The sequence below is a fragment of the Canis lupus genome, chromosome 23 (assembly GCF_048164855.1).
Source record: "Canis lupus baileyi chromosome 23, mCanLup2.hap1, whole genome shotgun sequence".
Taxonomy (NCBI): Eukaryota; Metazoa; Chordata; class Mammalia; order Carnivora; family Canidae; genus Canis; species Canis lupus.
The window spans coordinates 26,257,050-26,271,187 of NC_132860.1; the positions used below are offsets into that span (position 1 = coordinate 26,257,050).

General features: G+C 51.9%; 1 protein-coding gene across 2 annotated transcripts in view; it reads right to left on the reverse strand.

Moving 5' to 3' along the window:
- STARD10 (StAR related lipid transfer domain containing 10) overlaps positions 1-14,138 on the reverse strand; it is a 27,372-nt gene continuing 13,234 nt past the window's right edge. For both annotated transcript variants that reach the window (XM_072794518.1, XM_072794519.1), the window contains exons 3-7: positions 3,918-4,065; positions 3,223-3,326; positions 2,473-2,590; positions 670-722; positions 1-420 (exon numbers count right to left, since the gene is read on the reverse strand). In XM_072794518.1, coding sequence (XP_072650619.1) covers positions 175-420; positions 670-722; positions 2,473-2,590; positions 3,223-3,326; positions 3,918-4,065 — 669 coding nt within the window. In that variant the 3' untranslated portion in view covers positions 1-174. The remainder of the gene's footprint in view (positions 421-669; positions 723-2,472; positions 2,591-3,222; positions 3,327-3,917; positions 4,066-14,138) is intronic.

The following is a 14,138-nucleotide window of genomic DNA, read 5'->3' on the forward strand; positions in this document are numbered from 1 at the left end:
TGAGGCTGTGGGATCGTTTATTGGGGCTGTGTCCAGCCAGGCCGCAGCGCCAGCCTGGGCCCGAGCCCAGCGTCCCTAAGAGGCGCAGGGGGTGGGGGAGGGGAGAAGGCGCGGGAGGACCCGCCACCCCTGGCCCCACTCCGTCTTGTCTCGGTCCCTGCGGTGGCGCCGCGCTCAGGTGAGCGAGGTGTCGTCGTCGCTGCCCTCGCCGCCTGCGCCACCCAAGCGCTCCTCCCGGCTCTCTGTCACCGCGCTCTCGTCGATGTTCTCCAGCGAGTCCGCGTGCTGCACCGAGAGCTCCGACAGCGCCAGGCTCGGCAACGGGCTCTGCTCCGGGTGTAGCCACGGCTTGAAATGCGGCTGATGCTTCTGCTTCCACTCAGGGTACTTGACGCACGCCTTGTACATCTTCTTCATGGCCTGCGGGGCCGCCGCACAGCCGAGTCAGGGGTGGACGCGGAGCGGGACTGAGTCTTCGCCACGTCCCGGCCTGCGCCCTCCAGAGGCTGGGTCCCCAGCTCCCGGGAGATCCTGACTCAGGCCCATTTCGTGACCCCGCCCCTAAGCCCTGACTCCACCCCCTGACTCCCGGTCTAGGTCCCTGACCCACCCCCCGCAGCGGAACCGGCTCCCCCAGCTTCCATACCCCAAAGTCCCAAGGCTACTCACCTTGGGAGCCAGGAACTGAGAAGATTTATTCACCACCCACTTGGGTAAGGAGCCTATGATAGCAAGGAAGGGCAATGAGGAGAGAAGGGAAGCAGCCTCCTGGGACCCAGCCCCCACCAAACATATATACCACCAGCCCGCTCCTTCCCACCTGGGGCTTCTGAAGAGGCCACCCTCTTCTCCATGGGAGGGGGGCTGCGGAGCAAGTCCTATAAGACAGCATCATCCTCATTTTCTCTTTCCATTTCAGCCCAAGGTCTCCAGTCTCAATTCTGTTGTGTTCTCCCAAACCTGGCCCCTACACCCACCTGTCCCTCTGCTGAGCCCCAGAGGACTACATGGAAGAAAACCAGAGTCCTAGGTGACCAGAGGCTCCAAGTGGGTTGAAATCTTGACCCACCAAGCCCCCACCTGCCACCTCATCTCTGCTGACATCCCTTCTCATATCCAACCTGTAAGTGCCCCTAATGTTCAGCCCCTCATCTACCTATCTTTCCAAGCCCCCTGCCCAGGCAGTCTAGCTGCTACATAGGCCTGTTGGCTGAACACCCCACCCTGGCCTGACCTGGAATACACAGCCCAGCTGTCTGCCCTTTCTCATTCCCAAGTGTCTACTCTGCCTCTGACACCCAACACAGTCAGTGAGGTACCGAGGGGCCCTGGGCCTGGGTCACTGGACCCTCGGTGGGGCTTGGGCACACCGGGGCAAAGATGTTCAGGGCTTACCCATCCTCTAGACCTTCACTCATTCACTCACTCATTCCACATCCACTCCATGATACCTATTCTGGGCCAGTCTTGGGGACCCAAAGAACAACTCATTGTCTGGGGCCCAATGGTGTGCCAAGGGCTCTACTAGAGGGGGATGGGCCCACCAAGCAGAGAGCCAGGAGTGACTGTGGGTATCAGAGACAAAGGCAGGGACATCTGAAGCAGCCATGGGGGCATGAGCAAGGGAGGAGAGGTGTTTCAAGGCTGAGGGAAAGCACTGCCTAGACAGAAAGGTGGGACCATGTAAGGTGTGGGGAGCGCCTGGGAAACCTGGGCAGAGGGCTTTGACTTCCCTCTGTAGGCAATAGAAAGTCACAGATTTTGAATCAGAAGAGTCATGAGGAAATAGAGGTTTGGGAAAAATCCCTTGGTAGCTGTATGGACAGACAAGGTGGCTGAGTATGGAGAGAAAAGACAAATTCAGGAGCTATTGAGGAGGTAGAGTTGATAAGAAGGGATGGCCAGATTTGGAGATGAGTAGAAGGTACCCAGGTCAACCCCCAGGTTCTTGGCATGGGTGACTAGGGGGTGGAGGCTCAGGAGATAGTTCAGCATGGGATACAATGAGTTTCAGGTCCTGGAAGACACCTAGAAGGAGGAGTCCAGGGGCTGATGGCCACAGGACTCTGGATCCTGGCAGACAGACAAGTTAGCTGGCCACAGAAGCCTTGGGAATAGCGAGCCCTCCCAAGGGAAAGAGGACTGAGGCCTGGAAAACTCAGGCCTCCAAGATGGGCAGAGGATAGGAGCCAGCAAGGTGGATGGAGTGAGAGCAGCCAGTGAGCAGGAAGCAAGTCAGAGCATGGGCACATGTGCGTCCAGGGAAAGAGCTCCAAGCTTTGTCATGGAGCATCAGCGATCATCATGGCCTTTGCTTTTCAAACCATTATAAAGTCTCAAACCTTGGTTCAAATGATATTTTGGACAAAGATGCCCCAAAATATAAAACAGCTCCTAACAGAGGCCCCTTATGATCCCTAGTAGATGGGGTTGCAACCTCTGTGGTATAGGCTGCCAGGGCCGAGCCCTCACCTTTGGGGTCCACCTGGGCCAGGTAGGTGATGACGCAGCTCTTGGGCCCCGTGCTCTGGATGAGGTAGCCCGTCTGGATGGACACAGCTCGGACCAAGTCTTTCCGAGGCGGGTATTTCTGGGGATGGAAGGCAAAGGGAGGTGAGACTCAGGGTTGGGGCAAAAGAAGTGTCTTTGTGAGCGCGCGCGCACACACACACACACACACACATACACACACACGCATATATTTAATTAGTTCACAATCCGTGGCATCCGCTCCAGGCCAGGCCTGATGCCAGGGTGAGGAGAAAGGGAAGACTCAGACCAGGTCTCCCTGTTCTCCCCAGGAAAGCCTCCAGTCTGGAGTCAGGGATCATGAGCACACACATGGGCACTTACACACAACTCATCTTTGCCCTGGCCAGCTGTACCTGCCTGTCCTGCTGCCATGGAGAGCAAGGCAGCCTAGCCTCAGGGAGTGTCAGAGAACCCTGCCTCTCACCCCGTTCACCCCCTTTCCCAGCCAGCCCATCCCACTCGCCCACAGTGATGGCCCACATCACCCTCTTCTCATCTGCCTGAGAGCTGAGCAGGAAGACAAGAGCCATTTTTCTCACTATATAGGAAGGAAATTGAGGGCCAGAGAGCTTCATGCTCAGCTGAAGTCACATGAAAGCTGCCAGAGGCCTCTTCCAGGCTAGGCCTGCTGGCCCCGCCATACCTGGTACCTTCCCCTGCCCACCCAGCGGGGAAGGCAGGTAGACTCACAGGGTGTTTGACTGAGTAGTTCATAATGATGTAATCAGTGCCCATGGGGAGCCAGGAGCGGAGGGTGATGACATCACGGTTCTTCAGGGGCTTTGGACACCTCCCTGTGAAGTACAAGGGAAAGTTGAGCCAGGCCACTGGCCTGCCTACCTGCAAGGGAGGGCACAGCTGAGGCCAGGGACACAGAGATGCCTAGCTAGCTGCCACCTCTCGCTGATCCAAACAGGCACCCCTCTACCTACCAGACCACAGTCCCAGAGCTGATACTGGGAAAGAGACAGAGCAGAACCCTCTCCCCTCTTGTCTCCGGCCATTCCTGCTCACAACCTCCCGTGGCCCTTACCTGGCTGGCCAGGCTGTTTGTATGTGCGAGTGTGAGTATGTGGGCGAACAATATTACTGTGAGTGTATCTGAAAATGTGAGACCATGTGTGGCCTGCGGCTATGGGGTGCATACACAACTGTGTACACATGTGTGGAGTGTATATACATGCACATGGGAGCGCATGTGTTTATGTGAGTGTACGTGTGTGCCCAAGGGTCTGGGAATGGACAGGAATGTCAGGGAGGGCGGCTCTACATCTTAGCACTCAGGTCTCCAAGCCGCCTGGCTGCGGGGTGCCCACAAAGAGGAAAGCTGGGAGACGGGCTGGGCTAGGGGCCTGGCTGGGATCAGCATGCGGGCGCCTGCTCACAAGAGTAATAGCCCACGTCAGCGTTGACTGTCAAGCGGGCGATGTCGAAAGTCTCAATGACGTTGCTGTCCCACTTCTTTCGATATTCAATGTCGTGTAGCACATCATAGAGTGTCTCAGCAGGCACGTCGCGGCACTCCATCCGGCACTGCAGACAGACACATGGGTTGTCAGGGTCATACAAGGCTTGGAGCCCTGGCCAAGAGACCAAAGAGGGGACCGGCAAGAAGGGGAGGAGAAGGAGAACGGGGAAGAACGGCAACCTCTGAGCCAGCATGGGCTTAGCTCTTGCCATGAGTCCTATCCAGCCCTCCCAGAAGCCACCTGTGCCAGGAGACAGATAGCTCCTGTGTCCAGAGACCATCTCGCCCCAGCTCGGTCCCCAGCAAAGCTCCCCTTTCATCCCAGTCTCCTTCTCGGGGAAGGGTTTTGTTTTGTTTTTTAAGATTTTATGAGGCACCTGGGTGACTCAGTCAGTTAAGCATCTGCCTTTGGGTCAGATCACGATCCTAGGGACCTGAGATCTAGCCCTGCATCAAGCTCCCTGCTCAGTGGGGAATCTGTCTCCCTCCACCTCTCCCCTGGCTTGCACATGAGAGAGAGAACAAGAGAGAAAGAGAGCACAAGCAGGGAGAGGGAGAAGTAAACTCCCCACTGAGCAGGAAGCCCGACTACGCAGGGCTTGATCCCAGGATCATGCCCTGAGCTGAAGGCAGACGTTCAACCACTGAACCACCCAGGCATCCCTATACTCTTTTATTTTTTTCATCCAACAAACATCTTTGGATTTTTTTAAGACTTTATTTATTCATTTGAGAGAAAGAGAGAGTGCATGTGGGAGGGGGGATAAGATGGGGAGGGAGAGGGACAAGAATACTTTGCAGTGAGCATGGAGCCAGACACAGGGTGCAGGGCTCGATCCCAGGACCCTAAGATCATGATCTGAGCTGAAACCAAGAGTTGGATGCTTAACTGACTGAGCCACCCCGGCACCCCAAACATCTTTGAATATCTTAATTTTTAGCCTTGACTTCAAAGAGCTTTCCATCTAGGGGAAAAAAGAGCCAAATATACATATATACATATTTTAACCCTCAAAACAACTCTGTCAGACAAGAAATCCAAGGAGGAACTTAAGGTTGAGAGAGGTTAAGTAACTTGCCTGAGGTCACCCAGCTGGTAAACAGCAGAGCTGAGATATAGCCCAGATCATATGTCTAGGAGCAAGTAAAAACAGAACTATGTTTTGTTAAGTTTGTACTCAGCAAGATAAAACTTGGTTCATGTCCTTGTTCTGTGATTTTTTTTTCACCCAACAGCCCAAAGCCCCAGGATCAAGTTCCCCTCAGCAACTGGACAAGTTTTCTCATGTAGTTTAAAAAGGTCTCCCAGAGCTGAGCATTCAGACAGTGCCAAGAGAACCACACATGTTACTTAAAAAAAAAAAAGAGAGAGAGAGAGAGAGAGAGATCTATGCAACCATATGAGGGAGAGTCACATTGCCTTTTCTCTAATCTTGGCACCACTAATGGTGGTGAAAGGCCACAGGAAGGGCACATCACTACCTATTGGGTATTCCAGGCACCAATGAATGGGTCAAGCCCTGGATATGCTTCACTTTGCAGAAAATACAGAGGACAGAGAACAAGCTAAATTTCACCACAAGAATACAACCCAAGGCAGATGGTGAGGCATTCTACAGGGCAATGGGTCCAGTCTCTTCTATAGGTCAGTATCATACAGAAGGACTGAACCAGACAGACAGGACACAAGAACCAGATAGAAAGTGTGGTCCTGGATTGCATACTGGCATGGACAAAACAGCTATAAAGGGTATACTGGAGATGACTGGAGAAATATGAATATGATCTGAGTATTAGATGTGCTGAAAATTGACTAAACCTAAGAAGTGGATTGCTGCCTGAAGAACAGCAGGCTATGAAATGCAATGCACAGTATTATCTCACTGGGGGGCAGGGAATATATGCACAGAAAAAGCTTGGGAAGAACAATCACTAAAGTGTTAACAGCAGCAATCTCTAGATGAGAATATGATGGTTTTCTTTTTGCAGTATTTCTATCTTTCTAAAATGTCTAGTACTGCTTCTGCAATAATGAAAAGATTTAAGTAGAAAGGTCCCCTAGAGATACCGAGAAGTGCACTCACCACATGCTAGGTACTATCCTTTTTTTTGGGGGGGGGGGGTTCTACCCTCAGCTCCCTTCTTCCTCCAGCCACCAGCAGAGGACTCATCCTTTTTTTCCCTGCCAGGTACTATCCTAAGTGCTTTTTTTCTTTTTTAAGATTTTATTTATTTATTCATGAGAGACAGAGAGAGAGAGGCAGAGACCCAGGCAGAGGAAGAAGCAGGCTCCCCGCGGGGAGCCCAATGTGGGACTGGATCCTGGGACCCAGGATCATGACCTGAGCCAAAGGTAGATACTCAACCACTGAGCCACCCAGGTCCCCTATCCTAAGTACTTTATACACATTACCATATTTTGTTCTCACAGAAAGGCTCTGAGGTGCTAGCCTCATGTTAGAATTAAGAAAATCGAAGTTCGCTTTCCAATCTGGGTCTGGCAGAGTGGCTCCTGCAAAGAAGGATGGTGAGAAGATGAAGGGCGGCTCTGCCATCAACGAGGTAGTGACCAGAGAATACACCATCAACAAGCGCATCCATGGAGTGGGTTTCAAGAAGCCTGCCCCTCAGGCACCCAAAGGGATCCAGAAATTTGCTATGAAGGAGATGGGCACTCAAGATGTGTGCATGGACACCAGGCTCAACAAAGCTGCCTGGGCCAAGGGAATAAGGAATGTTCCCTACTGTGTTGGTGTGCAGTTGTCCAGAAAACACAAGAATGAAGATTTATCAGACAAGCTCTGTATGTTGTTTACCCATGTACCTGTCACCACTTTTTGAAAGTCTAGAGACAGTTAATGTGGATGAGAACTAAAGATTGTCAAATACAGGTATAAAATAGCAAAAGATAGGGATCCCTGGGTGGCGCAGCGGTTTAGCGCCTGCCTTTGGCCCAGGGCACGATCCTGGAGACCCGGGATCGAATCCCACGTCGGGTTCCCGGTGCATGGAGCCTGCTTCTCCCTCTGCCTGTGTCTCCGCCTCTCCCTCTCTCTCTCTCTCTCTCTCTCTGTGTGTGTGACTATCAAAAATAAATTTAAAAATTAAAAAAAAAAAAACAAAAACAAAGGGGAAAACGAGGGATCCCTGGGTGGCGCAGCGGTTTAGCGCCTGCCTTTGGCCTGGGCGCGATCCCGGAGACCCAGGATCGAATCCCACGTCGGGCTCCCTGCATGGAGCCTGTTTCTCCCTCTGCCTATGTCTCTGCCTCTCTCTCTCTCTGTGATGACTATCATGAATAAATAAAAAAATAAAAACAAAACAAAGGGGAAAACGAGTAACTTAATTGTAGGGAAGCACAACAGACACCTTCTGAATCAAGTGATTACAGGGAACATCATTAGTAACAACACAAGTTACAACTGGGTGTTGTCTGACAGGACACAATGAAGAGAATATACACACCACTTATTTGCCATTTTTGCCAAAGACGCATAACCAAAACCTAATCATTAGGAAAATCAGACAAAGTCCCAATAAGGAACTTGTACAAAAGTCCCCCCTGCTGAGTGTCAGGGTTGTGAAAGTCAAGGAAGGACTCAGGAACTCTCTCGACCTGAAAGAGACTAATGACACAGGAGTGAACGAATGAATGAGTGAGTGACCCAAGCGGTGGAAGGGATGCGAGGAAGAGAAAGGTGCTGGAGAAGAAAAGCAGAAGTCAAACCAGCAGCAGCAGCAGAAGCATCCAGACAGCCTCTAGCAAACAGCCGCATGGAGGTCTGGATGCTGCAGCAGACATTCAACACACACTCATTCTTTACCTAAATTATGAGCTGGCATCACTCCTGTGCTGCAGAGTAGGAGCCTGAGACCCAGAAGATGAAGCAACCTGCCAGAACCAGACAGCAAAGACAGCAGCCAAGCAGGGATTCAAAACCGGATTTTCTTGTACTCTTAGCCATCAAGGAGCACTCAAGTGTGGCGTCTGAGGAAAGAGAACTTCTCTAAAGCCAAGTTTGGAAGCTGATTTGGTTTTGCAAGTCCTCAGAGGTGTTATCCTGGGCAGTGAGTGTGTGGAGAGGCAGTGACAACAGAGTTCTGCTTAGATGAGAATCCTACCTGGGACTGCCTCTTCTCTCTGGCCAGGCTCAGTGCCCCCAGGGCCCAGGTGCACTCATGGTTGAGGGCGGGTACACATTGAGAAGTGGCCCACGCCACCCAGACCCTGCCCATTTTCCCCTGGGCTAGGGGCTGCTGTGGTTTCAGGACCAAAGGCCTCTCCCTGAGACAGCAGGCAGTAGATGGGGCATGCATGACCACGAGACAGACCTGGCAGTTAAGTGTAAACTCTGCATAACATTTCATCTTTTAAATAAAGAGGGAAGGGGGCACCTGGGTAGCTCAGTCAGCTAAGCATCTGTCTTTGGCTCAGGTTGTGATCCTGGGTCCTAGGATTGAGCTCCGCATTGGGCTCCCTGCTTGGCAGAGAGGCTGCTTCTCCCTCTCCCTCTGCCCCCCACCTTCTCATGCTGGCTCGCTCTCTCAAATAAATAAATAAACAAATAAAGAGGGAGGGATGCCTGGTGGCTTAGTCAGTTAAGCATCCAACTCTTGATCTTAGCTCAGGTGAGTTCAAGCCCAACATCAGGCTCCATGATGGGCATGGAGCTTACTTAAAAATAACATAACATAACATATAACATAACATATAACATAACAATAGGGAAACTTTAAAGGTTTCCCAGGCTGATGGCAGGCTCTTGGGGAAGAAGGCCAGCAGTGGTGCCCTCCTGGCAGAGTGGGAAACCTGGCCTAGGGCAGTGGCACTGCAGGTGAAAAAACAGGCAGGCTGGGTGGGTGGTTCAGAGAATAGAGTGGAGAGTGGCCATGGGCGTCCTCATCCCGCCTGGCTCCTAGCTGTGCTCTTTCCACAGCCCCCAGGATGCAGCGCAGCTGTGCCCAAAGGGGTAAATTACATACAGCATTGTTCCTGCCTACAGTGGCAAGCCACCACATGTGCAAGGTGTAATTCTAAGAGGCCTCAGGAGGGGTGGTGGGGGAGGGGTGAGTTACTGGAGACCACCTGGGGGACAGGCCAGGTGCTCTGGGACCCACAGCCATTGGGACCTAGGCAATCAGTCATTTGGGCTGGACACCTGGGAAGCTCCCCCTGGGAACCAGAACTAGAGGGGGGTTATTCCTGGTTGCTCAGTGAAGGAGCCATGCTGAGCTGCAAAACCCTCCCAGTCTTGTTATAGCAGGGAAGCTGACTTGCAGCTGAGAAGACTGAGGCCCAGAGGGAGCAGGTGACACCAGGGAAACCACAGACTGTGTCCCCTGAATTCCCTTCTCCCCAGCCCTAGGAAATAGAAAACTGGCAGTGCTCAAGACCTCTGGGATCTGCACACCCTCAACCGTCAGCACCCTCAGTCCACAGAGCCATGGTGGAGGGACTGGATGAGGGAGGAAGGCCACTGGGGAAGACTCAAGCAGGTTTTGAGTCTGACACTCCCACGTTCCAATTCCAGTTCCTCCCCTTGGGCACCAACTTCCGAGTCTTAGTTTCTTCACATGAAAAATGAGGATAAAATAGAACCTCTCATGGGGACATTGTGATCAAATTAAATAATGTACATAATATGCCTGGCACATAGTAAATATTCAAAAAATAGTAGCTACCATGACTTCAGCAGGCTGCCATGAGCACCTTTCCACAAGATAGCACCAGGTCCCGTTTGCACGTGCCACCTCATATCCTGTGCCCTGGGGTGCTTCTCAACCCTGGCCCTGCCCATCTGTCCATCCACCCATTCACCACTTTCTGGAGTCTGCTGTGTACCAGGCCTGCAACTGGGCAGTAGGGACTCGGAAGTGAACCAGAGGCCCCAATGAGTGGGTGGCATAAGGAACAAGAACACAAAGTCCCAGTAGGAAAGGAGCAGGGATGGGGGAGAGGGGCACAGTAACTGTGGGAGCAGAGGGCAACAAGCCTAAATGGAAAAGGAATGGAAGTGCCATGAGGAGAGAGGGCATTTCAGCAGAGGGACTGCTGGGTGTCAAGCTGTATCTCATGCTGCCCCCCTTTTCTCTCCCACCCCTTGTCCTGTGCTCCTCTGGAGGCCTTTCCAGGGCTCAGCTGTAGAGAAGGAAAAGTCTCTATGGGAAGGAGGGAAGTGGTAGAGAGAGGGGTTGTAGTATCTCCCAGGATCCAGGGGGGATGGCTGACCCAACACGGGGGGAGTCAGGTCACCACCATAGGGCTGTGGTTTAGCCCTCAGGGCCAAAGGCCAGGGCAATAACATGCAAACTGGCAGACAGGGGGACTCAAGGTTGGCCCTCACCCTGAGACTTCACACAGCAGGCATCCAGCATCCTTGCCCATAGCATATGTGGAACCCAAGGATTGTCCCCAAGTCCCAGGGACCCAGGAGGTGATCTCATCCTCCACTACCCTTCAGTTACCACTGGGCAAAGTGAGGCCCAGGGAAGGTAAGGTTCGTGCTGACTCTGTAACATCCCCCAGGCTGTGCTGCTTACCAAGCTGCATTTTAGTAGACAGTGTTGTAAAAGGAATAACTGTTAGGTAAATCATCTTTTCCCAACAGAACCATATTTGAATCAAAGGAAGCGTTCCTGACAGCAGGTGGGGCACTCAGTATCAAATTGATCATAGCCCTGAACAATAGCCACAACTTCAATAACCATGACCATGTAGTAATTGTTCAACATCACTACCTAATTCATCATCACAGAGGAGACAACAGCACCTGGCTCACGAACCTCACAGGAGCAGAAATTTAGATCAAATTGCCTCTGCCAGTTGTCACGGGCACCAAGCTGTATCCTGTACAAATACTGTCTCTTATCCTCCCAACACCCCAGTGGGTATCATCATCCCCATTTTACAGATGCAGAAGCTGAGGCCCAGAGAGTTGTAAGGATTGGCCAAGGCTAACAGTGCTGAAGCAGAGAACCAGGACCTGGCTGTGCCTGACCCCAAAGTGTCAAGACTTTCTGCTACCTTCATCAAGGGGCAGGACTGGCCCAGCTCAAACAACTCATTGGCAACTGGAGACTGTCTTATGTCTTAGTGAATTGATGGTTATGATGCAGAGCTCCCTGGATTCAGATGGCTTGCTGACCAGGAAGGCAAAGCTCATTCATTCTTCTGAGGAACAGAGTTCCTGACTCTGCCCTCAAACCTCACTGGGCTCAAAGACAGTCATAATTTTCCAAAACTCAGCCCTGGAGCTCTGCACCTAGAAGACACCTCCCTACCCCACCCTACCCCACCCCCTCCAGAGAACCTTCCAGCTACTGCGCTGCCCTGAGCAGCTCAGTATCCTCAGCAGGTCCAGCCTGTCTGGGTCACACAGGCCTCTGCCCTGAGGCGTCCTGCCTTTCTGGCCTTGGCTTGGGCAAAGGACTCCAGCTCTGAGTCCCCGTATCTTTATCTGTCAAACAGGGGTAATCCTCCCCTCGGAATGGAGCTATGAGGATTAAATGAGCCTCGTACATAAAGCCCAGGGAGCAGCTGCCCTTCCTCCAGCCCAAGCCCGGCAGCTTCCCCCTGACTTCTCAGGCCCTGCCAATGGGAGCACCTTCTTGCTAATCCCCAAAGGGCAGGATAGACAGGGCCAGGGAACAAAGTTTAAAAAAAAAACAAACAAAAATGTCCTAGATCCCTCTACAGAGTGGACGGGCAGAGAGTGGGGTGGGCAGCCCTCCTCCACCAGGGCCCAACACAAATGTACCAGCTCCCCACTCCCAGCCCTCCCAGCTAGGCACATCCGACTCCATGTCAGCCCTAGGTGGGCGGAGAGATGCAGACTGAGCTGGGTCATAAGCTTGTGAGAGGTTCAGTTTCAGCAGCCCCTCTACTCTCTCTGCTCTGGGTCCCCTCACAGGGCCCCCCATTCTCTCTCCCAAAGGCCCCAAGAGGCCAGAATCAAGCCAAGCCAATGAAGCCCCTGCATTGTCTCTGGGCTTCTGGGGCTCCCAGAATGGAGATCTCTAAGACCTTCCTCCAGGGCCCCCCAAAATCTCAAGAATAGCTCAAGGGCACTGACCCAAGGGGTCAGAGAAAGTGGGGAGTGGGGTGCAGGAGGATAGAGTTCCCATCAGTCCTGCTTTCCCAGGACTTTCCTTCTCTGGCTCCTGCCCTATTTTGTTTCTGAGCTTTAGCCAGGCTGAAGGCCTCCCTGTCCTTAAATCCTTCAGGTTGGCGGTGGGGGGGTGGGGGGCTACTTCTTGTCTCCTCCACCCCCAGGCCTTCCCTCCATCAACAGTGATTTGCCTGCAGTGCTATGGCCCCCTTGTTCATCTTGGCATCCCCTGTATCAGGTACGGTTTAGTAAAGAACTGTTTCTGAATAGGACGGACAGATGAGCCAACAAAGAAGTTGTGCCTGTGTAGGCCTCCTCTGACTTTTCGAGTGCAGGGGCCATGGCCGGTGATCCTCAGTGCCTCTGTGGGATTCAGAAGGAAGAGTCATTATGAACACCTCCCGGACTCCTGTAAAAATCTCTGTGGCACTTGAGTCTGATTATTCCTTCTGTCATCATCTATGCATAAAATGCAGTGTAGGGGTAGAGGGTGTCAGAGATAGGCTTCAGGGAAGATTCTGGGACTTGCTGAAATTGTACTGAGGTGCCAATTTATATTTAGTAAATTAGCAAAAATATAGAACACACCCACTGCTTGTGAGAATATATGGTAAAACAGTTTACACAGTTAGAGACAGCAAAAATTTGTTCCACTATTCTGAAAAACAATTTGGCAAATATTTTTAAAATCATAAAAATGCCTTTCAACTCAGTTCCTGGAACCCCAGGATCTCAGGAAAAAACACACAAAGAAGTTGTTACAATATTCACGACTATATTATTGCATTTGTAATTAGCAAAATATATTGAGAACCACTCAGAACACCACCCACAGCTGGGCCTGGTTGGGTTAAGCCACATCACCTGGAGGATGACTGCCCAGCTACTGAGAACTGTGGGCTCCCCCAGGGCAAGGCTGACTCTAAACTCTAAGAACCTAGCATAATGACAGGCAGGGAGCAGCTGCAGGAAATGTTTGTGAATTAATAATTCTGTAGCAATATTAGAAACTTTTACAGATGCACCGTTGCAACATTAAATGAACAATAGAGGATACAAATTTGTACCTGTGCCAAGGTTCTAAACTATGTATAAATTATCTACACCCTTGAATGAGTTGGGAGGAACCAAGGAAAAGTTTTACTCAGGAACTGAAGCTCTGGGTGGCTTATTTTTCACTTTGGATTCTTGATACAACACAGCTTGTACAAGACATAGAACCTATACTTTTCTCCCCTGAGTTGAAAGTATTGTACAGAATCCAGAGGTCTTTGTTCCCTGGACCCGGAAGCCTGGGCTGAGCTGAGCTGGGGCCTAAGGCTGCCCATGCTGAAGCCGATTTAGTCTGGAAATGCTCCGCATCACCTGATCATGCTGAGAGTGGAACCAGAGGGGACCCGGGCCCTTCTGCCCTCAGACTGCACAGGCAATGATGGGGGGCCGGCAGGGGAAGAGGGACGCCAGGAGGCAGCTACAGGACAGAGCACCTAAGTGGAGTCCTAAAGAATAAACGAGGAGCAGATGGCACTCAGATGAAAAGGAAGGTTAAGAGCTCCGGACAGAGATCCTGGCATGAGTTTGGGGACTGGAGACAGCCTGGACTGGCTGGAGGAAGGGGAGGGCTCAAGTGGTTCCACCAGGTAACCCGAGTGAACAAGGAGGACGGAGGGAGAAACTGGAGCTGTCCCTTGGGTACCTCAGACTCTTCATTCATTCATCCATTCAGCACATGTTAATGGTGTGTCAGGCTCTGTGCTAAGAGCTTTACAAATTCATTTAATTCCATCCTCTCAATTACCTGGGAGAAGGGAAGATTATATCCATTTGTAAATGGTGTACCAAAAAAGTAAAGGAACCGCAGTCCCGCCCAAGCCAGGCTCTGCTCTGTGAAGGACCCAAGGAATCCCAGGTGAGCAAGCACCTGGCCAGGTGAGGACAGTCCCTGGGGCTGGGGCTGTTGTGGCTGGCTGTGTCTGGAGTGAGGGAAGCTGGAAGTACACAGGCACGTGGGATGGGCCCAGTGCAGAGGC